The sequence below is a fragment of the Strigops habroptila genome, chromosome 19 (assembly GCF_004027225.2).
Source record: "Strigops habroptila isolate Jane chromosome 19, bStrHab1.2.pri, whole genome shotgun sequence".
Lineage (NCBI taxonomy): Eukaryota > Metazoa > Chordata > Aves > Psittaciformes > Psittacidae > Strigops > Strigops habroptila.
The window spans coordinates 2,515,544-2,537,564 of NC_044295.2; the positions used below are offsets into that span (position 1 = coordinate 2,515,544).

The following is a 22,021-nucleotide window of genomic DNA, read 5'->3' on the forward strand; positions in this document are numbered from 1 at the left end:
ACAGGCAGGAGACATCTCTCCCAGTTGCATCCTTCAGCTGGTTTCTGCTGAGCTGTAAACTACTGTGAGAGGCACTAGGGAAAAGCTGGCCCACAGGGAAACCCAGTGATTTCTAATTAGCTCCTATTCATGACATTAAAGCACAATTAAGTGCTATTGTTTGAGGGAAATGCACCACGTTGGCCCTGGCCTTTTCTCACCACCCTCACCACACGGGGTTACTGTGTGTGCTGCCTGTCCACTCCTAACATGTAATTTCACTTCCCTTCCTATGTGAGTTTAGCTCTTCTTTTCCCCCTGCAGCACAGCAGAGGCAGAGATAGCATCTATGGCATGCTTCTTGCTGGAACAGACTCTGATACCATCTCCTGAACATTATGATGTGTTTCGCTGGGTTTTTTTTAACTTATCTCAAGGGAATTTATTGTGGGTGAACATTTCAGCAGAGCCTGGGAGATTGAATTCTTCTGGTAACATAAAATAGCTAAAGTGGGGCATGTTCCTCTGTATAATCCTGCCCTGCTGACAGAGCCAGTGCAAGGGGAACTCTGCTGAGGGTTTCTCATGTCAGAGCAGGGCTGGTTTGGGAATTGTCATTTAGGAGCTCAGCTATAGGTCAGGGCAGCAGCTGACCAGCAAGAACATCCATCGGGAAAGACCAGAAAAAGCTGATCTTGCAGGACAACCTCCAGATCTCCTCTTAGGCCCCTGTGTCAGCTGTAATAAAAGAGCCCAAACGTGGGCTGAGGTTGTGAGAACACAAAGAAAAGCCCTAAATCTAGGTATTCCCTACCTGTGGGCCTGTGGCGGGGCTTTGCCTCATTTCAGGGCAGTTGTCACCTTCAGGCTGTCTTTAACTTGATCTAAAGCATGGGGGTGACCTGAGCGGGAGGACAGAGCTCACAGCACAGTTTTTGGTCCACGTGAGGCTATGTCCACAGCCAACATAGGAATTGCCTGGAGCAGGTTTGCTAGAGCAAACATGAGCAAAGCGAGCATGTCTGGAAGAGCTCAGAGCAGGGGTGGCCAAGGGATGGCTCCTGAGCAGAGCTCCCACACGGCGGCTGTTGGGCAATGCCGTACCCCCCACCATGGAGGGCAGCAGGCCAGGCCGCCCCAGGACTGTGCTGGAAGCCTGGCACAGCCAGCTGCAGGCTCTGCCCTTTGCCAGCAGTGGGGTGTTTGACGTCCCCTCCATTCCCCAGCTCACTGAGGGATGGGGCACGTGTGCATCCCAAATTCCCAGAGTTTGCAGCTTGGGGGGGTCAAGAATCCAAATCTGAAGCCAACCAGTTCTGAGGCAGCGCTGCCCAGAGCCTAGAGCCCTCCTCTCAGAGGTCTCTTTCTGGTTAAGCTTCTTCCTTGGTGGCCGCCCAGGAAGATCACACCACCACTCCTGGAGCTGCTAAAGAAAGAGAACGTGACTCCCTATTAAGTCCTTGAGATCTAACAGCAATGTACATAAAGCATTGTTGTTATTGTGTCCTTCAGGGAACAGATGAAAGAAGGGAGGCACTATGAATTACCAAGGGTGAGGCTCTGGGAACATCTTAGCAACTCCAAAATCAGTTAAGTGCATTAGAATGTGAAAACAGCCAGAGGGGCCCCGGGAAGGAAGGAGATCACAACAGGAGACAGAAAACAAAAGGCTTCCTAATCCCTATAACTCTTTCACTACCTCACAGGCACCTCTGCTAAAGAAAACATAACTCCTCTTATCCGAGGATGACATGGCTGGAGCCAGGCAGGCCGGGCTGGGTGTGAGCTTTCCACTGCGAGCCTCAGCGGTAAAGGGATTGGTTTTTCCCAACAAAGAACACAACAGAGCAGTGTCTCCCTTCCTGGTTTCTGCTGCCTTTTTCACGCTAATACCTGTCCAGCTGCATCACTCTAATCACTGTGCTCAATCCCTTAATAGCACGATGCAGGCGTGGCTATGGGGTGGCTGCACTGCCTAATTCTCCACATCTCCTCTGCATTGTCCTGTTTAAACTCTGCTTTGCAGGTGCCCACAGTGCTCTAACCCCTCACTGCTGCATGTCTTGCAATGTGTCCCCAACATAAGAAGGACATGGAGCTGTTGGAGCAAGTGCAGAGGAGGCTACAAGCATGATCAGGGCCTGGAGCACCTCCCGTATGGAGACAGGCTGAGAAAGTTGGGGCTGTTCAGCCTGGAGGAGAAAAGCTGCGTGAAGACCTCAGAGCAGCTTCCAGTGTCTAAAGGGGGCTACAAGGATGCTGGACAGGGGCTCTTCGTCAGGGACTGTAGTGATAGGACAAGGGGTGATGGGTTCAAACTGAAACAGGGGAGGTTCGGAGTAGACATAAGGCAAAAGTTCTTCCCTGTGAGGGTGCTGAGGCGCTGGCACAGGGTGCCCAGAGAAGCTGTGGCTGCCCCATCCCTGGCAGTGTTCAAGGCCAGGTTGGACACAGGGGCTTGGAGCAACCTGCTCTAGTGGAAGGTGTCCCTGCCCGTGGCAGGGGGTTTGAACTAGATGATCTTAAGGTCCTTTCCAACCCAAACTGTTCTATGATTCTAAGTCACCAACTGCTGCAGTGGAGTTCCCGGGATGTGACGCAGCAAAGCAAATGCACTGGGAAACATCAGGCACCTGCCTTTTAAACTGAGTGAAACCCCCAGCTGTGGGGACTTTCCAGTCTCCGTATAGAGATTCACCCCAGACTAGTATGTAAGCAGAAATTACTAGAGTTTCTTTTCTTTTGAGCTACAAGATTTCTGCCAAAGGTAGTATCAGAGCATAAATACCGCCAGGTCTGTGCTTGCCCTGGGATAGAGGTCCTGACGGGAAAATTTCCATCTGGCTTTGCATTGGCCCGTATAAAGATTATGGATGTGCCGAGATCTTAAGTCAGCAGCTTTCATGGGCTTTAGACTCCTTAAAAGAGCAAATAAATAGATTCATAGATTTTTAATTATATAAGGCACTTGCAGGCGACTTGGCATGACAGAGGATTCACATGTTATTTCATGGAGGAGCAGTGGGGTGGAGCTGGAGCGAGCACCTCTGCGTCTCAGGTGCAACACTGGAATGCTAAAACATAGCCACGAGCAAGGAGCCTTGGGTCTGAGTCACGCCGGGTGCTGGGAACCCCAGTGGAAGGAGCGGATCCTTCGTGTGTCTGGTGCTTCTAGTGGGATGTGACAAAAGACATGAAATCAGAGAGAGAGAAATGATGATTCTGGAATTTGGCTCTGGCTGTCATGGGTGACGAAAAGCATCGGCAACGCCTCCTGCCCGGGCTATAAAGGGCTCCAGGCCAGGGGGAACCAGCACTCGCTGCCTGCGCCGCCGAGCCTCTGCCTCTCTGCAGCCCTACAGCCTCCACCAGCCCTCACCATGAGCACCACTGTCAGGCAATACTCCTCCTCCATGTCCCTCAAGGGGCTCGGGGGCCTGGGTGGAGGCTCCAGCAGGCTCTCCTCCGTGCGAGGGGGGGCCGGCGGGTACAGAGCCCCCAGCGTCCACGGAGGCTCTAGCAGCTACTCTGTCTCTTCACGCATGGTCTCAGGTTTCGGGGGTGGCTATGGGGGCAGCTACTGCAGCAGCGTAGGAGGGGGCCTAGGCGCTGGCTTTGGGGGGAGCTATGGGGCTGGCTTTGGGGCTGGCCTTGGAGCCGGCTTTGGAGCCGGCTTTGGAGGTGGCTTTGGAGGCGGTGATGGCATCCTCCAGGCTGGCGAGAAGGAGACGATGCAGAACCTCAACGACCGCCTGGCTGTCTACCTGGACAAAGTGCGTGCCCTGGAGGAGGCCAACACTGACCTGGAGGTCAAGATCAGGGAATGGTACAAGAAGCAGGCACCTGGTCCTGACCGTGATTACAGCCCCTACTACAGGACCATCGAGGAGCTCAGGAACAAGGTAGGATGCTGTGATTAACACACTGGGATGTCTTGTTATCAGAGAGGAAGCAGGAACACCAACTGCTACCTGTGTAATTAGTAAGCACTAACTAGGTCATAAAAAGTATCTGAGATGCAGAGTGCCAGGCTGGAGGTTCAGAGATGCCTCAGTGTCAGCTTTTGATTACATCCCTCAGGATGGAACAGACAGCGGTTTTCACTGGAAGAAGCAGACGTAAAAAGACATAATGCAGAACTGAAGAATAAAAGACAAGTCTGCATTGATAATGATTGGTTTGGAGGAGTTAAAATGAATTTGCAGGGCAAGTTGTAGGTGTGGGCAGGCTGTGAAACATCAATGTCATACTGGGAAACATTCCTCAAAGAATTTACAGACTTGCTTTAGCTCCTTAGTACTGATGTGATTTAGATGCTAAAAAGAAAAAAGACCTGACCCATAATGAACTTTTTGCCTCCTTTTGGCAGTCCCCACCCCAGGACCAGGCTTGATGTAAACCCATCCACCCAGGCAGCCCTGAGGTGGATTCCTCTTGGATCTGATTGGATTCCCACCATCCCATTCAGGGAAAATACTCCAGAGTTGACTTTGTTCTTCTCTGTTAGTGCTCATGCATGAATTGTCCTCAGTAAACATGAAGGAGAGCAGCGTACGGCTCGAGCTGCAAGAGTGCTGGTAACAGGTTCAGGGAATACATTTTCTCTCCCTCTCGTTCGCCCTAGAACCAACAACCTCCCAAACTCTGACCTGAATCTTTTCCAGGGTGGATTATTTGCTCCTGGCTTTGTAATACAAAAACACCCAGAAGATACAGGCACTTGCTCACTGCCTTGTGCTCCATTCCTGCAGCCAACAAGTCAAAACCACCCCAAACCAGGATAGGTTGGACAGAGCTTTGAGCAACCTGCCCGTGGCTGGGGGCTGGAACTGGATGACCTTTAAGGTCCCTTCCAACCCAAACCATTCCATGTTTCTATGATGCTGGGAAACACCCTGCTGGTCCGTCTGTCCTGCCTGCTGTGCATGAGGACCCTTGCATCATCAGCACCCACATGGCAACAAAAGCCATCATCAGATCTCACACACCTTATGTGCCTTCATGCTGCCTTTTGAAACACTTACTGACAGATTCTTGGAGAGGTCACCAAGTGACCAGCCCCTTCCTGCAGGCAGTCTCGGCTGTGTCTCACTTGCCCTGGTTCAATACACACTTCTGCTAAGGAAACTACTCCTCTCCTGATGGTCTCACTTGTGCTCCATCCCTTGCTGAGCCAGGAGGAGCTCCTGACACTCATTTAATGCTTGTTCTTTATCCTCCACCCTCCAGGTCCTCGTGGCTACAGTGGACAATGCTAACCTCCTCCTGCAGATTGACAATGCCAGGCTGACAGCTGATGACTTCAGGACCAAGTAAGCCACTTCTCCTGGAAAAATGGAACAAAGTCTGCAGAGGCGTTTGATGAAATGAGGAGAAAATCCTGTCCAACCCCCAAAAAGGGAACATGGAAGCAAAGCCTTCAAAATGAAGGTGTAATTTCCAAAGCAGATGGTTATCTAACTCTTATAGGCCCTTAGGGATTGTTTTGTTTCCATCCAAAACTTCACTGGATGGAAACTTTCATTCCCACTGTGTGGTACAACCTCTCCTATGCAGAGAACTTGCACTGTGCCTCTGCTGAGCATTTAACTTGTGTGTACATAGCTCAGCAAAGCCCAGTCCCAGTAACAAAGCCCAGTGACACCAGGGGCAAGGTGATGTTATGGCCTCAGATGGACACTGGTTTATCAGTTGTTCACTAGCATTCACCATCAGAAGGGCGTCCAGGCACATCAGGGTCAGGCAGTATTGCCACGATGCCAGCAGCAGCACGGAGGAAGGGAGCAACAAACCCAAGTGCTCTGTCCCCAGCTGGGCAAGATCCTGTGCAACTCTTCTGACTGTTCCTGTCCCCACAGATTTGAGACAGAGCAGGCTCTGCGCCTGAGCGTGGAGGCCGACATCAACGGCCTGCGCAGGGTCTTGGATGAGCTGACCCTGGCCAGAGCCGACCTGGAGATGCAGATTGAGAACCTGAAGGAAGAGCTGGCCTACCTCAAGAAGAACCACGAGGAGGTGAGCACAGAGCCAGGCTCAGAAAATCCCGCCTGGGTCCAGAAATACGAGGTCTTGTCCAAACTTTAAGACTATCCTGTGTTTGGAATTCCTGGGAGGAAAGATGAGAAGTGCTGGTAAGGAAATAGGGATGGTTTGCTCTGGATAACAGAGCATCCTCTGCAGAGCCTGTATAAAATCTATCCAGCACTTGTCATTTCAGGAATGTCCACTGTAGCTGTTAGAGATGTATTAACAATCCTAGCAGCTTCAGGCCTGGAAGATCTGTCTCCTGAGAAATGAAGCCAGCTCCAGGCTCTGATTTATTATCCAAGGAATTAACTCAAGTGGAGATTTATTAAAAATTTGGATTATTTGATTTCTGATTGTGGAGCAAAAGCCCCAATTCACTCCCTGTTGACCTGCCTCTGAAACACCCACGGAAGGATGCTACCATTCCCGGAGAACTCCATCTTGAAAGTAACATCTTTATATGCTGGTGGTTGGGTTGCATGAAGATGTGTTTCTCTTTTGTGCCAGGAGATGAATGCCCTGCGCGGGCAGGTGGGTGGCGAGATCAGCGTGGAGATGGATGCTGCTCCTGGAATCGACCTCACCAAGATCCTGGCTGAGATGCGGGAGCAGTACGAGAGCCTGGCGGACAAGAACCGCCGCGACGCCGAGCAGTGGTTCTTCAGCAAGGTGAGCTGCTCGCCGGCGGGGCGGCGGGGCCGGGGCTGCGCCGCTCGCCGGTGCTCTGACAGCACGGCTCTGCTTGTGCCTTGGTGCAGACGGAAGAGCTGAACCGGGAGGTGGCCATCAACACGGAGCAGCTTCAGAGCGGCAAGACGGAGATTACGGAGCTGCGCCGCACCATCCAGAGCCTGGAGATCGACCTGCAGTCCCAGCTCAGCACGGTGCGAGGGGCCGGGGGCACGTGGCGCCACAGGCAAGGGGACACATGGGTGCTCCCATCCCTCCTGTCCCCCATCCCTGCCTGAACCCGTCTCTCTGCTCCACATGCAGAAAGCGGCGTTGGAGGGCACCTTGGCTGACACAGAAGCCCGCTACGGCACCCAGCTGGCCCAGCTCCAGGGGCTGATCACCAGCGTCGAGGAGCAGCTGGCCGAGCTGCGGTGCGACATGGAGCGCCAGAACCAGGAGTACAGGGTCCTGCTGGATGTCAAATGCCGCCTGGAGCAGGAGATCGCCACGTACCGCCGGCTCCTGGAGGGCGAGGACGCCCAGTACGTAGAGGGCTTCGCGTGGGAGGGCAGGAGATGGGGAATAGTGAAGGAAATAGAAAATGAACCACCTGCAGTCCCTGGAGGATCCTGTGAGCCCCTCTCCTGACCCGTGGCATGCAACAGGGTCTCCCTTTTCGGTCCTACCAGTCTAGAACAGTCCAGGGGTTATCACAGCGCTGCAGCATCCCTGGGATCCATCCCTCCAGTGTCTCTGTGATCCTGGGGAAGGAGCAGGTACCACTGCTGCTCGTTGCAGCTGCCTTTGTGTCTGAGTCCCTGTGGCACACACGTGTCCTTCCTTACCATTTTGACACTAGGCCTTTTTCAGAGGCATTTTAATCACGCACTGGTACAACAAGAAAAGGCAGGGGGTTAAGTAATGATTTTGTCTTAGAGATTACTCAGTTTTTCCCCGTTACTGACCATTCTTTCTCTTTTCTCCTCCTGCAGCATGTCTTCCCACTTGAAAGAAGGTAAGAACATGCCTTGGCTGAAGCACTGACCAGGGAGAGCTTGGTCACATCCTTAGTGACCTTCTTAGCACAAAGTCTTTTTACTAATTTACTAAAATTACTGTTTCATTATATTTTCAAAATGTGAATTGCCATAAACCACTGATGATTTACCAAAACATGTTTCAGAATTTCATCTGTGCAGACTGAAACTATGTAATGTAGGGGTAGGAATGTGGTGTTTATGTTGGGTTTCTGAGGCAGTTGTTGATAATAACACGAAAATCTTCTAAGATGCTTTCTCCTTGGATCCCTGTAAATAACAGTCCCCTCCTTCTCCACTGCAGTGCCTGTCACCACCCGCCAGATCCGCACAATCTTTGAGGAAGTCCAGGATGGGAAGGTGATTTCCTCCCGCGAGCAGATCACCCAGGCAGCCCACTGAGGCGGCTGCAGGCTCGCTGCAGACCTCGCTCAGCAAAGCCAAAGGAGATTCCAGCTTCTGTGCTCTGGCTCTGAGATCACAAAAAGCAGCTTCTCTTTTCTCACACCCGCTCCCCTCACCCTTTCTCATAGCGCTCGGGAATCAAATAAAGCTTTTCTTCACACTCATGCAAACCTGGCTCTTGTCCTGTTGCCCGAAAGAGCCAGGCTGTCCCACTTCTGGAGCTGTCGGACAAAGCTCCTCTCTGGAAAGAGGAATATTGTCCGTCTTTGCTACTCAGACAGTGGGGCCACTATACCTACACTGCTACCATACCAGAGCCCTGGTTGCTCAGCAAAGACAGCTGATGTGGTGGAAGTCTAGAAAGGAACCAATTACATGGGTCATGGGAGGTGGAACTTTGACAGTCTGTGTGTCCCCTCAGATGTGGCACTGTGACTTTCAGGTTGGGGCAAAGTGCTGCTTCCCCGGTTGCAGCGTAAGGCAGCAGCAGAGCTGAAGCTTTCAACTTGGTGGGTCCGAGCAAGGAGGTGAACAAAACCCAGGTCATGCAGGCAGGACCCTGCCAAGGATTCCCCTCCCTGCTCTGCTCGGCAGTTCCCGTTCTCCAGCTAAGCAGCTTTGGGGCAACATGAATTCGGGTGTGGAGGTGGCAGGATCCACTGGCTGATGCCCCTCCAGAAGTACCTCTGCTCAGTTTAATTCTCGCTTCCAAAGCATTGCTAAAGGGTGAGGAAAAGAGTGCTGCTGAGGGCTGGGTATGGTCTTCCCAAGCAAAAAGATGGAAACTCTCCCAGGCGTGATTCCGGCCCGCAGCTGCCGGGGCTGGTCCTGGCACAGCAGCTCACGCTGCCGTCAGTCGGCCCAGCCGTTCCTTGAAAGCCAGTTCAGACACATTCTTGGCTGGATTCCACCCCAGTTATTACTTCATAAATCCAGCTCCTAAATCAATGGGATGATTCAGAGAAACACCGCTGCATGTGCACAAGAACAGAGCTGGCTACAGCGCTTTGAGGCCCCTGTCCAGAAAATCTGCCTGAATTTTATGGGCTGATAATAGAGAATTCTTTGGGGTTTTTTAAACATTGGAAGGCTCCCTGCAGTGCATCATCCACACCACGAGCTGAGGCAGCAGGGCGCACAGGCTTGAGCTCTGTGCAGTGTCAGTGGTGGCTGTATCCCCTTGACATGCAGAGCAGATCCTCATGATCCTCAGCCACCCCAGAGCGAGCCGCCTCCAAGCACTCCACACTCGACTTGTGGCAGACACAGCTCTGGTTCTGAAGCTTACCACTGACCAGCAGTGATCTCACTTCCACCCACATTCCACCAAAGGACATGTAAACACAGCCCAGCGGTGAGGAGAACGGCTCCCACTGCTCAGCTGTTGCACACCCTCGTGGTGCAGCCTGGACAGGCCACAAGTAAATACCAGGCACAATTCCTGACCCGAGGTGCTTCCAGGCACAGCGTCTCCCTGCAGTGCTACAGACTGTGCTCTCTCTGCTCCCAACCCCTTGAAGGAGGGAGCCCTGCACACCCCAGGTCCTTTCCCCAGGGCTGCTCCATGCTCCAGTGTGGAGCAGCCCAAGCTGAGATACCTGGGAAGGGCAAGGACAAACCCAGCCGGGGCTCCCCAGGTCAGCTCTTAGGGACCCACTGTTCTCCCCACGGGTGGTGCAGGGACCATCAGCACCTCTCGCAGCTCCCCTCGAGCAGCCACCTTTGCAACACCCACCATGGGGATGCTGAAGGTACTTGCTGGAATTCATCCTTCACGGCTTTCTCCTGGAAAAGTCCAGGCGCACTCGTGTTGCTATAGAACCAACTAACACTTTGCTAATAAAATCCCCTGTTCTAATTACTTTTGGTACTGCAAATGGGGAGAGACGTGTGGAAAATACATGTTGACTCTCTCCTGCCTTAAGTATTAATAATTAGCCCTGATCTTAAGAAGCTGCTGAGGAGGGAGCTGCAGGTGCTGGCTTATGCAGGCAGGCAGCAGCAGCTTGAGGCAGGTTTCAGAAAGTGGTATTTTATTCCAGAAAGATGGTGTGACTCTCAGGCTACACTGAGATAATCTGACATAAAAGACCACTAGAAAGAAGCATTAAGGTGTGGCTTTTCAGCTTGTTCTAGGGAACCTTCTATGATAACTTGATACCAGGGCATATTTTATAAACTCATTAAAATAAGCAGAGAGGTATTTTTGTCCGGGTAGTTTCATCTACTGGATCTACTGATACGTATGTTTGGAGCCAGAGCTTCGCCTCCCTTTTCCTCCTGAAGTAAGACAGAATTGCATGTTCAACCACCAATGTGCTACCATGAAATCACTGTTATGCCACAGAACTGCCATTCTGATTTGAAATGTATAAAAAAGAGGCTCAGAGTGTGCATGTGCTCATGAAACAGAGGCAGAATTTGAGCCAATAGTCAGCCTTTTACTTAAAAGAGAGTGTGATACAAACAATATGCAGTCATTTGTGGTTGTGTTCAATGGGAGGTCATGGAAATCATGTCTTAGAATTTTTCATGTGGTTTTAAGTCTTAATTAACACTTCATGACTTTAATTGCTGCCTTGTGGTATTATCAACATAGCGCAGATATTTTGAGCAATGTGTATTTTTATGACACAGCAGTTAAATAGGAAACAAAAGATGAAAGAAAAGGCAATTTCATGTAAAGGATGAATACAGAATCACAGAATTATAGAATCCGAGGCTGATTTGTGTTGGAAGGGACCTTAAAGCTCCTTCAGCTCCAACCCCCTGCCACGGGCAGGGACACCTTCCACTAGAGCAGGTTGCTCCAAGCCCCTGTGTCCAACCTGGCCTTGAACACTGCCAGGGATGGGGCAGCCACAGCTTCTCTGGGCACCCTGTGCCAGCGCCTCAGCACCCTCACAGGGAAGAGCTTCTGCCTCAGAGCTCATCTCAGTCTTCCCTCTGGCAGGTTAAAGCCATTCTCTCTTGCCCTGTCACCTCTGTTAACCTTGGGCGTTGTGGCAGTTATTCATCCTACAGCCAGTCAGTGGGAAGCCGATCGCTCCTGCCGGCTGGCTGGTCTGAAAGACCTTACCCAGGTCAAGGTTTGGGCTTCACGGGGCCTCTGTGCTCGTTTTGTCACTGACACTCCCCTTTCTCCATGCCACTGCTGCGCTTTGCCAGGACAACCCATGAGTTCTACCCCTTTGCATCACCCAGGTGAAGGTGAGGAGATGGACACAGGAGAACGCACGTTCCTTGGAGCCGTTGTGCCTTTCCCATCCGCACCGGGGAGGACGGGCAGGGAGCGGGCACCCGCTGGCTCCACACCCCATCCCCTGGAGCTCACGCGACAAGAAGATGCTGTTGCCAAGAGATTGAACCCATCCTCCAGCCAGAGCAAACACAGCCGAGATTCCAGCTCTCCAGGTCTCCAAGATGTACAGACTTGTCTCTATTTGTGGCCAACTCCTGATATTCCCAGGACTCCTGTATCGTTTCCAGCTTTCTTCAGATAAAGTGGAGGGAGTCATGCCCTTTAAAGCTACTTAGAAACGTACCTTTGCTGCTTATTTCCATGTTCTTTTCCCCCTCCTTTGGCAAATGATCTAAGGAAGAACTTGGCTGTTGGGAAGGGGCTGTTGGGGCCTGTCTGTGAAGACAGTCAAACAATTCACCGTGTACACACTTGAGAAATATCTTCTCCACACCCTGCATTACTAGCTAGTGACACTGAGATGTGTGGTTTCTGCCTGTGACGCAGGTCAGTGCAGAGAGTAGCCAGAGGAGCTTGACCATGCCGGGTGCACTCGTTCTTTGAGCCTTCTTGCTCCTCAGAGGCAACCGGTCTCTCTCCTGCAGCTCTGTTTACATGGGAGCTGTAAACTCCAAACTCACACTGAAGTTTGTCCTCCCTGGTCACAACTGAGATGTTCATCACAGAAAACATCGTCAGCATTAGCTGCTAAGCTTTGTCACTGAAAACTCCGCTCTCGTTCACTGTGCTTAGAGACCAGGAGCTTTTTTATTTACATCCTTCAACTGCTTTATGCTATCCCACATTATTTCCTGGAGCATCTCATAGATTTTAACTCATGCCAGCTAGTAGCCATACCCTGCCTTCCTGAATGGTTTGCTGGGCTCTCATTCACAAAAAACAACACAAAACATCCACTGCCTATTACCTTTTCATATTCCTCCACTCTTGGGTGGTCTCTGAAGCAAAGTGAAGAACTGGATGAGCCCTGAAGCATGAGCTCCCTTTTCATTGCTTTTTCATTACAGAACATCCCTCTCCCTGTGGATAAAAGAGCGGACCGGTCTTTCCAGGATTGGTAGCCAAGTTCCTTCTAGCACCACTGTACTCACAGGACGGTGATGTACGTTCAGGGATCCACGACACAGTGGTTGTCCCTGCATGTGTGCTGTGTGTAAAGCCTAAGTAGAGAGAGGAAACTGTAGCAACTGGGACAAAAAGACAGAGTAAAAGGCGTTAAATTACTCTATCAAAGCGCTGCCTGAGTAGCTCTGTTCCAGAGCTAACAGTACAAAGCAGTATTAAAATGTAGCCCTGAGCAAGGAGCCTCCTCCTTTGAATCACACCTGAGTATTTACTTGGAAACGGAAGAAGCATAAAGACACCCTTTGTGAGATAAAACATTTCTATTGGAATATGACAAAAAGCATCAATAGAACAAAGGCAAAAATGACGATTCTAGAAGTTGGCTCAGATTTTCAGAGTGATGAAAATCATCGGGAATGCAACAGGAAAAAAAAGCGCGGGCAACGCCTCCTGCCTGGGCTATAAAGGGCTCCAGGCCAGGGGGAACCAGCACTCGCTGCCTGCGCCGCCGAGCCTCTGCCTCTCTGCAGCCCTACAGCCTCCACCAGCCCTCACCATGAGCACCACTGTCAGGCAATACTCCTCCTCCATGTCCCTCAAGGGGCTCGGGGGCCTGGGTGGAGGCTCCAGCAGGCTCTCCTCCGTGCGAGGGGGGGCCGGCGGGTACAGAGCCCCCAGCGTCCACGGAGGCTCTAGCAGCTACTCTGTCTCTTCACGCATGGTCTCAGGTTTCGGGGGTGGCTATGGGGGCAGCTACTGCAGCAGCGTAGGAGGGGGCCTCGGCGCTGGCTTTGGGGGGAGCTATGGGGCTGGCCTTGGGGCTGGCCTTGGAGCCGGCTTTGGAGCCGGCTTTGGAGGTAGCTTTGGAGGCGGCGATGGCATCCTCCAGGCTGGCGAGAAGGAGACGATGCAGAACCTCAACGACCGCCTGGCTGTCTACCTGGACAAAGTGCGTGCCCTGGAGGAGGCTAACACTGACCTGGAGGTCAAGATCAGGGAATGGTACAAGAAGCAGGCACCTGGTCCTGACCGTGATTACAGCCCCTACTACAGGACCATCGAGGAGCTCAGGAACAAGGTAGGATGCTGTGATTACCAAGACACCTTCATTAAAGTAACTTTTAAAAAGATGACACTGTTCCTAAAAGCTGAAGGGAAGAGTATTAACAAGTGACAGATAATTGGCCTGAGATGGGAAAACAGAAAGAGCGCGGCTGGAAATAACAGTCATAATTTACGATCAGCAGTTTCTTGATCACGTCCTCCAGAAGGCACAAAGGTGGGGTTTCTACTGACTGTTTTAGTGAAGGGAGAAAGATGGGCAGGAAAGCAGGGGGCAGGAAAGCAAGAGTCAGGAAAGCAGGAGGAGGCTCTCACTTATTGGTTCAGGTTACATGATGCTCCGGGGTGCATGCTGCCACAACACTCATTTCCTGCCTTCCCTGCATGCTACCCCAAGTATGTGCTCCCTTCGCCAGGCTCCTGATTAAGCACTCTGCAGGCAGGGACACGTTATCTCTTTGGCAGAAGTTCCCTACTGAATGATATGAAAATGGAAATGCCAGGTTGTTCTCATAAGCATCCTACAAAGCAGATCTTTTCGAGCCTGTTAGGAGGCTCAAGGTAGAGGTTAATAAAGAAAGAAGCTGCGCTGTGGGATGGTTGCACTTTGAGAGGTGCAAACAGAGATTCATTAAATCCAGGAGTCAGAACATACTGGACTGTGGTAGGAGACTTCAGCGGTGCTGAATCGAGTGTGTGCCCTGCTCTAAATGCAGTAGACGAAATCATGGCCAAGCTTGTTTCTTTACTCTTAGCAGCTCTCTGGCTGATTTTTGGCAAAAGTCCTTGAACAAAAGCACCAGAATCCTTCCCTCTCTACCCTGTCACCACTGCCCTTCCTCTGCCCTCATTACTCATCATGAGCTGATTGCCTGGTCCTTCACCACTGCCTACACGAGGTGACAGCATCCTTAGTAAGCTCAGGTTCCACAGGAGGGGATGGAGGTGTGGGCTTGGGGAATGACTGTACCTGCTCTGTGAGAGTAAATGCCAGGGAAATGGGGCTGACGGGCTCAGGGGTCAAGCCCTGGGGAAATCCCATTCCTGGAATTTTTCAGCTCTTTAACCCTTCTGTGGGGCTTCACCTTGGGGTGAAGGGCTCTTGCCTGGATGCACAAAGCTTCTCTTCAAATTCCAGCTTGCCAGGAGTGCTCTGATCTGGAGCACAGAAATGTGGAGGCAGAAGCTGTCTCCAGATCTGAGCAGTCAGAGGAAGGCAGACCCTTCCCTCCCCTCCCGCACCACTGGGAGAAATTACCACAGCACTCTTCCCAGATTACTGCTTGGACATTCCCTGAAGCACCAGAACTCAGTGAGAGCTTTTCATTAGCTTGTGGCTACAGAAATTACTGCTCATTAAATGGCCATTTTCAAAATCCCAGAACAAATATTTGCACCTCAGGTGTAGTTACGAAAGCAGAACGACGCAGGCACCAGACACTCCTTCCTCAGCCCTTTTTTCCTCCTCGGCTGGGCTGTTCATTGCCAGACAAAGCCCAGGGTGCTGCCAGGACTCCGAGCGTGGTGTTAGTGCCTAGAGGTGCCACTCTGACAGGGCAACAGGCCATGACATGTGCCCATGCCAGTGTCTTCACACCAAATCAGTGCAGTGGGAGACTGAGCATGAGCATCCTGCCTCTATCCTTGCAGAGTCCCTATGGAAGCCCAGCCCAGCGGGCAGGAGGTTCAGTGCTGCTCCAGTCCTGCTCCTGAATGGGAACACAGGCAGCAGCGTGCCATTTTTTGGAACTACTTTTTCACTCTTTGATTTCTTTTATCCCCTGCCAGATTCTTGCTGCAACTGTTGAAAATGCCAACATCGTCTTACAGATTGACAACGCCAGGCTGGCAGCTGATGACTTCAGAACCAAGTAAGTCCAATGCCTTGGGCAGCTCTTATGAGAAGGAAGGAGAAGCCAGCCTGTTTAAGGCTTTTCTTTGCTTTCTGTAACTGAAGTTGCTCCAATCAGGTCACTTCTCACTAAAAGTGTGGCCTTTGGGAAGTATACGTATCTCCATGGACACAGCATTGTCCTGACATTCCTGCATTGCAGAGAGCTGAGCATGCATCTTTAGGAAAAGATGCTTGGCAGAAATACACCACCTGGAGAAGGAAACAAGAAGGAAAATCCCTTATCAGCTGGGCTGGTGTGCAAGTGTGTGTGTATCCCCGCAGGTTTGAGACGGAGCAGGCTCTGCGCCTGAGCGTGGAGGCTGACATCAACGGCCTGCGCAGGGTCCTGGATGAGCTGACCCTGGCCAGAGCTGACCTGGAGATGCAGATCGAGAACCTGAAGGAAGAGCTGGCCTACCTCAAGAAGAACCACGAGGAGGTGAGCACAGAGCCAGGCTCAAACTAAGACCTACAAAATGTACCTTGTGCCCAATGGAAAGGGGTCAGGGCAAAGTGCAGGAGTATCTCTGCAGTCAGAGCTGTCAGGAGATACTCCAGTAAGAGAGGGGGAGGAAAACAATCATTTCAGACAGGACCTCCAGGAGGGGTCTGTGCGCTGAGTGCAACCAAGACATTTGATATGATGGGAATACACCAACTGCATTCTGATGTGTTCCCCGTGCGTCTTTTGTGCCAGGAGATGAATGCCCTGCGCGGGCAGGTGGGTGGCGAGATCAGCGTGGAGATGGATGCTGCTCCTGGAATCGACCTCACCAAGATCCTGGCTGAGATGCGGGAGCAGTACGAGAGCCTGGCGGACAAGAACCGCCGCGACGCCGAGCAGTGGTTCTTCAGCAAGGTGAGCTGCTCGCCGGCGGGGCGGTGGGGCCGGGGCTGCGCCGCTCGCCGGTGCTCTGACAGCACGGCTCTGCTTGTGCCTTGGTGCAGACGGAAGAGCTGAACCGGGAGGTGGCCATCAACACGGAGCAGCTTCAGAGCGGCAAGACGGAGATTACGGAGCTGCGCCGCACCATCCAGAGCCTGGAGATCGACCTGCAGTCCCAGCTCAGCACGGTGCGAGGGGCCGGGGGCACGGGGGGCCACGGGCAAGGGGACACATGGGTGCTCCCATCCCTCCTGTCCCCCATCCCTGCCTGAACCCATCTCTCTGCTCCACATGCAGAAAGCGGCGTTGGAGGGCACCTTGGCTGACACAGAAGCCCGCTACGGCACCCAGCTGGCCCAGCTCCAGGGGCTGATCACCAGCGTCGAGGAGCAGCTGGCCGAGCTGCGGTGCGACATGGAGCGCCAGAATCAGGAGTACAGGGTCCTGCTGGATGTCAAATGCCGCCTGGAGCAGGAGATCGCCACGTACCGCCGGCTCCTGGAGGGCGAGGACGCCCAGTACGTAGAGGGGCTTTGCTTGGGCGAGCACACTGGGAGGGGACAGGTCACAGACACAAAATGTGCTCTCTGGGGATTCCGTCCAGTTGCAGCTTTCAGGGTTCGGATGTCCAGTGGCTCTGTCCCTGGTTTCTGCTGCATGTGATGCTGTAACAGGCATCTTGCACTGCTGGAAGGGGCACTGGTCCCTCTACCCTCTGGGAGAGGAGCAGTAGTTTCAGCCTTTTCTGTTTTCCTTCTACCTGCCTACAGAGCCTATGTAACAACGAGAGTTTGTCCCTAACTTCTCTGTTTCCTCCTTCTCTTGCAGCATCTCTTCCCAGTACTCTTCTGCGATGTCCTCACACTCCAGCAGAGATGGTAAGAACTGATCTTGTTACACACATTTATAACCAACGGCTTTGAGACCTGCTCTTAGAGTAGTGGCCAGGATGATGGAGTGCAAACCACCCCTGGGGTGTGCTCTGCCACGTTGCTGGATGAGCCAGACTGACAGCTGTCAGGAGAGCTTGTGTGCATTGTACAACTGCTCACCAGGGGACAGAGTGTCAGGAAGGGCAATTTATGGCACTTCTTTACTACAAGAAGGATTTGCCCTCAATGGGCCTTGTGATATTGCAGCCAGTGGTCTGGCTTTACACAGACCTGAAAAATCAAGCGACACCATGCATTTAAGGAGTGTGCCTGTGGCCCTCTTGAGCTTTCCCATCAGCCTGGCTCTTCTCTCTTCCCAGCCAGTGTAGGGTTGTTTAAAACAAGATTTTCCAGTACCGTGTGGAATTTCTGACATCTCCTGAAGAACATGTGATATCTGATAACGTGTTAAGCAATTCCTCTCTTTCCTGCCCCCGGAACAATCATTCTCTGCCTTCCTTTTGCAGTCATGTCATCGTCCCGCCAGGTGCGCACTATCGTGGAGGAGGTGCAGGACGGGAAGGTGGTCTCCTCCCGGGAGCAGGTTGCACTTACCACTCGCTAGGTGTGCAGCTTCCGTGCATCCTCGACCCTGGCTCAAGGGAACATGGTGCTGCACCAAGCACCGTCTGAAGCCGCGTGTGACGGAGCTGGGTCACAGAAAGTGTCTGCTTCATTCTTCTGCTCCTCCTTCCCCTATTACCCCAATTACCTATGGGTGCCCCCGCGCACTCTGGACACATTTAATAAAGCTTTTTTCCCTTGTTCATGCAACTACAGACTTGTCTGTTCCTGATATGTGATCCCTTAAAGCCTCAGGCTTGTGTGTTTGTGCCAGGGAAAGTCCTAAGAAACCACAAGAAGCAGCCAGAAAGAGGAGGGGAACAGAGGGGTATGGGTTCCACCCGGAGCAAAAGTAATGGGATACAGCTTTTAATACTGAACTCATTGCTTGTAAATACATGGGACCGAGATATAAACCAGGTAGGTTTGATACAAACTGAAGGCAATGATGGAAGGATGGTATCTGATACCAACGTGTCACATGACTGATAAAGCAAGCCAACAAAATAAAGCTCAGTTCTCTAACTCTTGGTACCATAAAGAATCACTTTCTCCTGTAAGTTGAACTTAAATGTCTTCAGCAGGACTATGGCTGTCCTATGTACCATCCCGAGACATGAGCTCAACATAAGGCTGCTTGGCAGATCTCATACATATATCCTTCTGTACTTGACTGCCTTTAAATCACACTATTGCGCGTGATTAAACTTTATACGGGTCTTTCCATGCTGCCCCAGGCTGCATTAACAGGTTGCACAGTAGGCATTGCTTAATCCGCAGAAGAATGAGTAGCAATAATTTTTATCACTATAGCACCTAGTAGATCACTGCTCAAATCCTTCCTGAAACACACAAGCTAGTTCTCATCTGTCAACAATGGCTGCAGGCAAGCTGCCATCAGGAGGAGGTGACACAGTTTGGGTGCTGGCAGCCAGGCACCCAGGTTCACATTTGCCCACTCACTTCCTGGAAAGCAGCAGAGGAACAAAAGGATGCTGCCCTGGTCCCACATCCACCTGAGGGCTAGACAGGAGAGGAAATCATTTTAGACCCAAAAGCCTGATGGAATCACTTAGACCCAACTTCATGTTTTCTAGCCAGTGGTACTAGTGAGCTCTGTCCAGTCTTGGACCATGGCCTCATGTTTGGCCTTAGACCAAAAGAAAAGGTGATAATTTGCAGTAAATTAGATTCCCTTTGATTATAATGCAGCACAAGGAGCTCCTGGGGCTGATGTGGAGCACATCTTTGGGACCATTATTGATGATTCACTGCCAGACTCGCCAAAGGCATCACAGTCCTCATGGAACAATTACAGAGGCATCCTGCCTCTGCACAGGCTCTTGGAAAGAGCTGATGGTGTCATGCTGGGCATGCCAAGACAAACAGAGGAGAGAGAAGGTGATCAAAGAAGTAGGGAACCTGCCAGGTCTTTTCAGTAAAGGGAGTGTGAAGAGATATTATCATTCTGAATCACTGCTGAGCAATTACAGAAAAGGGTAGGAAATGAAACACAGACCAGGGCACAGAGGTCACTGATAGCTCCACAGAACCCTGATATCACAAACAGGTCCTCAGTGAATAATGGTGGAACTTTTACGGACAACGAAACAGAAAAGGAAACCCAAGAATGTCCTTGAAAGGTATTTCATCAGCTGAGACACAGAGAAATATGTAGGATATGCCAGTGTCAAACTTAATATATAACAGCAAAAATACATACGACAACTAATACTTCAAATGTGTATTATGTTTCTGATCTTTAAACCCCATGTTTGTATCAGACAGTTGTTTTTACAATGCCCTTGAGAAGGAAGACTACTGTGATTATTATTTCCAGCCTACAAAGCATGGAATTGAGATTTGGAGAAGCTGAACTATTTGCCTGGAGTGATTTGCAAAGATGCGATCAGAATCCTGGAGCGTCTGGTGCCATCAGCGAGATGGAGATCAGCTTCAGAACAGCCAATAAGGAGCAGAAAAGAAGTGGAGTGACAATGACATCGAGAGCTCGATAAGCAATGCTTTGTAAATAGCAAACAAGAATTTTCCATAGGTGAGAGTGAAATCCAGTGACAATGAGCAGACAGGAGCCAGGGCTGCTGCAGTTCTCACTCTATCACTGTACCCAGCCCTCCGCAGGCCAGAAGGACGTGCAGAAGCCCAGTGCTGGCAGCGCCCGGCTCCAGCTTCCCTCTCCTGGCACTCCCTAGTGGCCACTTCACAGGATAAAAAGCAGAATTAATCCAAATAAGTGACTAAACTGACCTAAACCTAACTTGGGCTGGCAGTCCCACAGAGGGACAGCAGCAGCTTGGGCACCAGCAAGGACTTGGTTTCCGTGTCATGTCTGAGTCCCCAGGGAAGTTCTCTTGGACATGAAGACAAGCAGTGACTCAGGGAGTGTTTGTAATAACACGAAATGCTGGATCTCCTTCTTGGGGGCACGTTCTACTTTCTGCAGTCCATATGCATTAGCTCAAGAAAGAGGCTTAAGCTTTAAAGTATCTCTGCTCTGGAGACAGGCTAAGAGAGATGGGCTGGTTCAGCCAGGAGAAGAAAAGGCTCCAGGGAGACCTTAAAGCAGCTTCCAGTGCCTAAAGACGCTGCAAGAAACCTGGAGAGGGGCTTTGGACAAGGGCCTGTAGGGACAGGACAAGGGGAATGGCTTTAACCTGCCAGAGGGGAGACTGAGATGAGCTCCTAGTAAAAGCTCTTCCCTGTGAGGGTGCTGAGGCGCTGGCACAGGGTGCCCAGAGAAGCTGTGGCTGCCCCATCCCTGGCAGTGTTCAAGGCCAGGTTGGACACAGGGGCTTGGAGCAACCTGCTCTAGTGGAAGGTGTCCCTGCCCGTGGCAGGGGGTTGGAGCTGGAGGAGCTTTAAGGTCCCTTCAACCCAAACCAGGCTGAGATTCTATGAAAATATCCTGAGATATCTAAAGGACTTCCTCAGGGGAAATCTCATCTTTCTCTCTCATTTCCATTGCCCTTTTTCATCTGACAATTTGGTGCAGTAGAACAAGCCTCGGGAATAAGGCCACAGCACCTATCTACCACCATCCTGCTCTCCTTTATAAAGCCCAGCACAAGATGCAGATGTAAAGCTGCAGAATAATTCCTTTCTTTTCATTTTTCACAGTGCTCATTAAATGGGAACAGCACCTTTGCCTAGGGGAGGCTTTTCTGCTCATTTGTTACTTGAAGTAATAATTTTCCCTTGTCAGGCCTGCACTGCTGTTCCTGGAATGCCTGCGGGAACCCTCGTAAGCCATCATTCCCCTCCTCCTTGTCCTCCCTTGGGTGCACGCTGCCTGCGAGGGGCTCCAGGTCAGCTGAGGACACTCATCTGAGGCATCGCCCGTGGCTGGCTGCAGGGCTGCGGTGACCAAAGTGCTGTCTGTGGACTCCAGTCTGGAAGCCAGTAAAAGTTAATTGTGGAAAGAGCCTCCATTACGCACATAGAACCTGTCATTAACAGATCTCCTCATAAAAAAAGGAAAATCTCTTTTAATAAAATGAGGGCTGTAACTGCTGCAGGTCTTGAGGTGTGATTGGGTGTAAAAACTGGTTTAATAAAAATGTCAATTTTTGGATAGGAAAAAAAGCTACCACAAAGGTGACATAAATCCAATAAAATCAAGAGTGAAATTATTATTCTCCTTTACAAAAGCTGCAAAATTCTCATCACCTTTGGCTGCAGAGACCTATGGTAACGTCTGAAGTTTAAACAGTAAGGAAGAAACATGGACATTTGTGCTTCATTTTCATCAATAACTGAATAAACCCCACCCATCAATGGGGTTTTTCACTTTTCTCATTGGAAAAGAAAGGACTGTGTATTTCTCAGTTAAAGGAAATTTGGTGTTAGCTCGGCATTAATTTCTCAGCAATTCTGTGGCAAAAGGACAGATTCTGGCCAGTTCTGCTCCCACTCCAGCAGCGGCTCCACGGCTCTGCCACAGCTGAGGCGTGCCACGGCACCATGGCACTGGCTCCTCCTGCTAATTGCGGCTGCAACAAAGCATGGGCACACACAGACTCCACACCACATTGAAGCTGTTCTGTATTTGCAGTGCCAAGATAAAATCAAGACTAATGAACCTGCCCCAATGGCATAAGCAATATTTCTGACAGAGGCTGGACCTGACGCATCTTTCATGTATCCAGGTGACCTGGATGCCAAACCCAATGCTGAGCCTCACACGGGGAAAGGCAGCCAGCATTAGCATGGCTGTAT

The 22,021-nt window shown here is 51.2% G+C and overlaps 1 protein-coding gene across 5 annotated transcripts; it reads left to right on the plus strand.

The window, feature by feature from the left end:
* The first annotated feature begins 3,019 nt into the window (after positions 1 to 3,019).
* LOC115617655 (keratin, type I cytoskeletal 14) lies at positions 3,020 to 18,000 on the plus strand. Of its 5 annotated transcripts, XM_030508460.1 has the most exons (10): positions 3,020 to 3,567; positions 3,637 to 3,681; positions 13,218 to 13,525; positions 15,298 to 15,380; positions 15,686 to 15,842; positions 16,101 to 16,262; positions 16,352 to 16,477; positions 16,587 to 16,807; positions 17,118 to 17,167; positions 17,689 to 18,000. In XM_030508460.1, the coding sequence occupies exons 1-10, from the start codon at positions 3,360 to 3,362 to the stop codon at positions 17,784 to 17,786; spliced, it is 1,458 nt and encodes a 485-aa protein (XP_030364320.1). In that variant the 5' UTR covers positions 3,020 to 3,359; the 3' UTR covers positions 17,787 to 18,000. The 5 variants fall into 5 exon arrangements, with proteins under 5 accessions (XP_030364320.1, XP_030364318.1, XP_030364319.1 ...); XM_030508458.1 differs by having other exon boundaries at positions 3,020 to 3,672; positions 13,293 to 13,525; XM_030508459.1 differs by lacking the exons at positions 13,218 to 13,525; positions 15,298 to 15,380; positions 15,686 to 15,842; ... (1 more) ...; positions 16,352 to 16,477; positions 16,587 to 16,807 and adding exons at positions 5,209 to 5,291; positions 5,838 to 5,994; positions 6,514 to 6,675; positions 6,765 to 6,890; positions 7,000 to 7,220 and having other exon boundaries at positions 3,020 to 3,881.
* The last annotated feature ends 4,021 nt before the right edge of the window (positions 18,001 to 22,021 follow it).

Coding starts and splice junctions, on each gene's coding strand:
- LOC115617655 (XM_030508460.1), top strand. CDS start 3,360: ATGAGCACCACTGTCAGGCAATACTCCTCCTCCATGTCCCTCAAGGGG. Junction 15,381..15,685: donor GCTGATGACTTCAGAACCAA/GTAAGTCCAATG, acceptor GTATCCCCGCAG/GTTTGAGACGGAGCAGGCTC. Junction 17,168..17,688: donor CTCACACTCCAGCAGAGATG/GTAAGAACTGAT, acceptor TTCCTTTTGCAG/TCATGTCATCGTCCCGCCAG.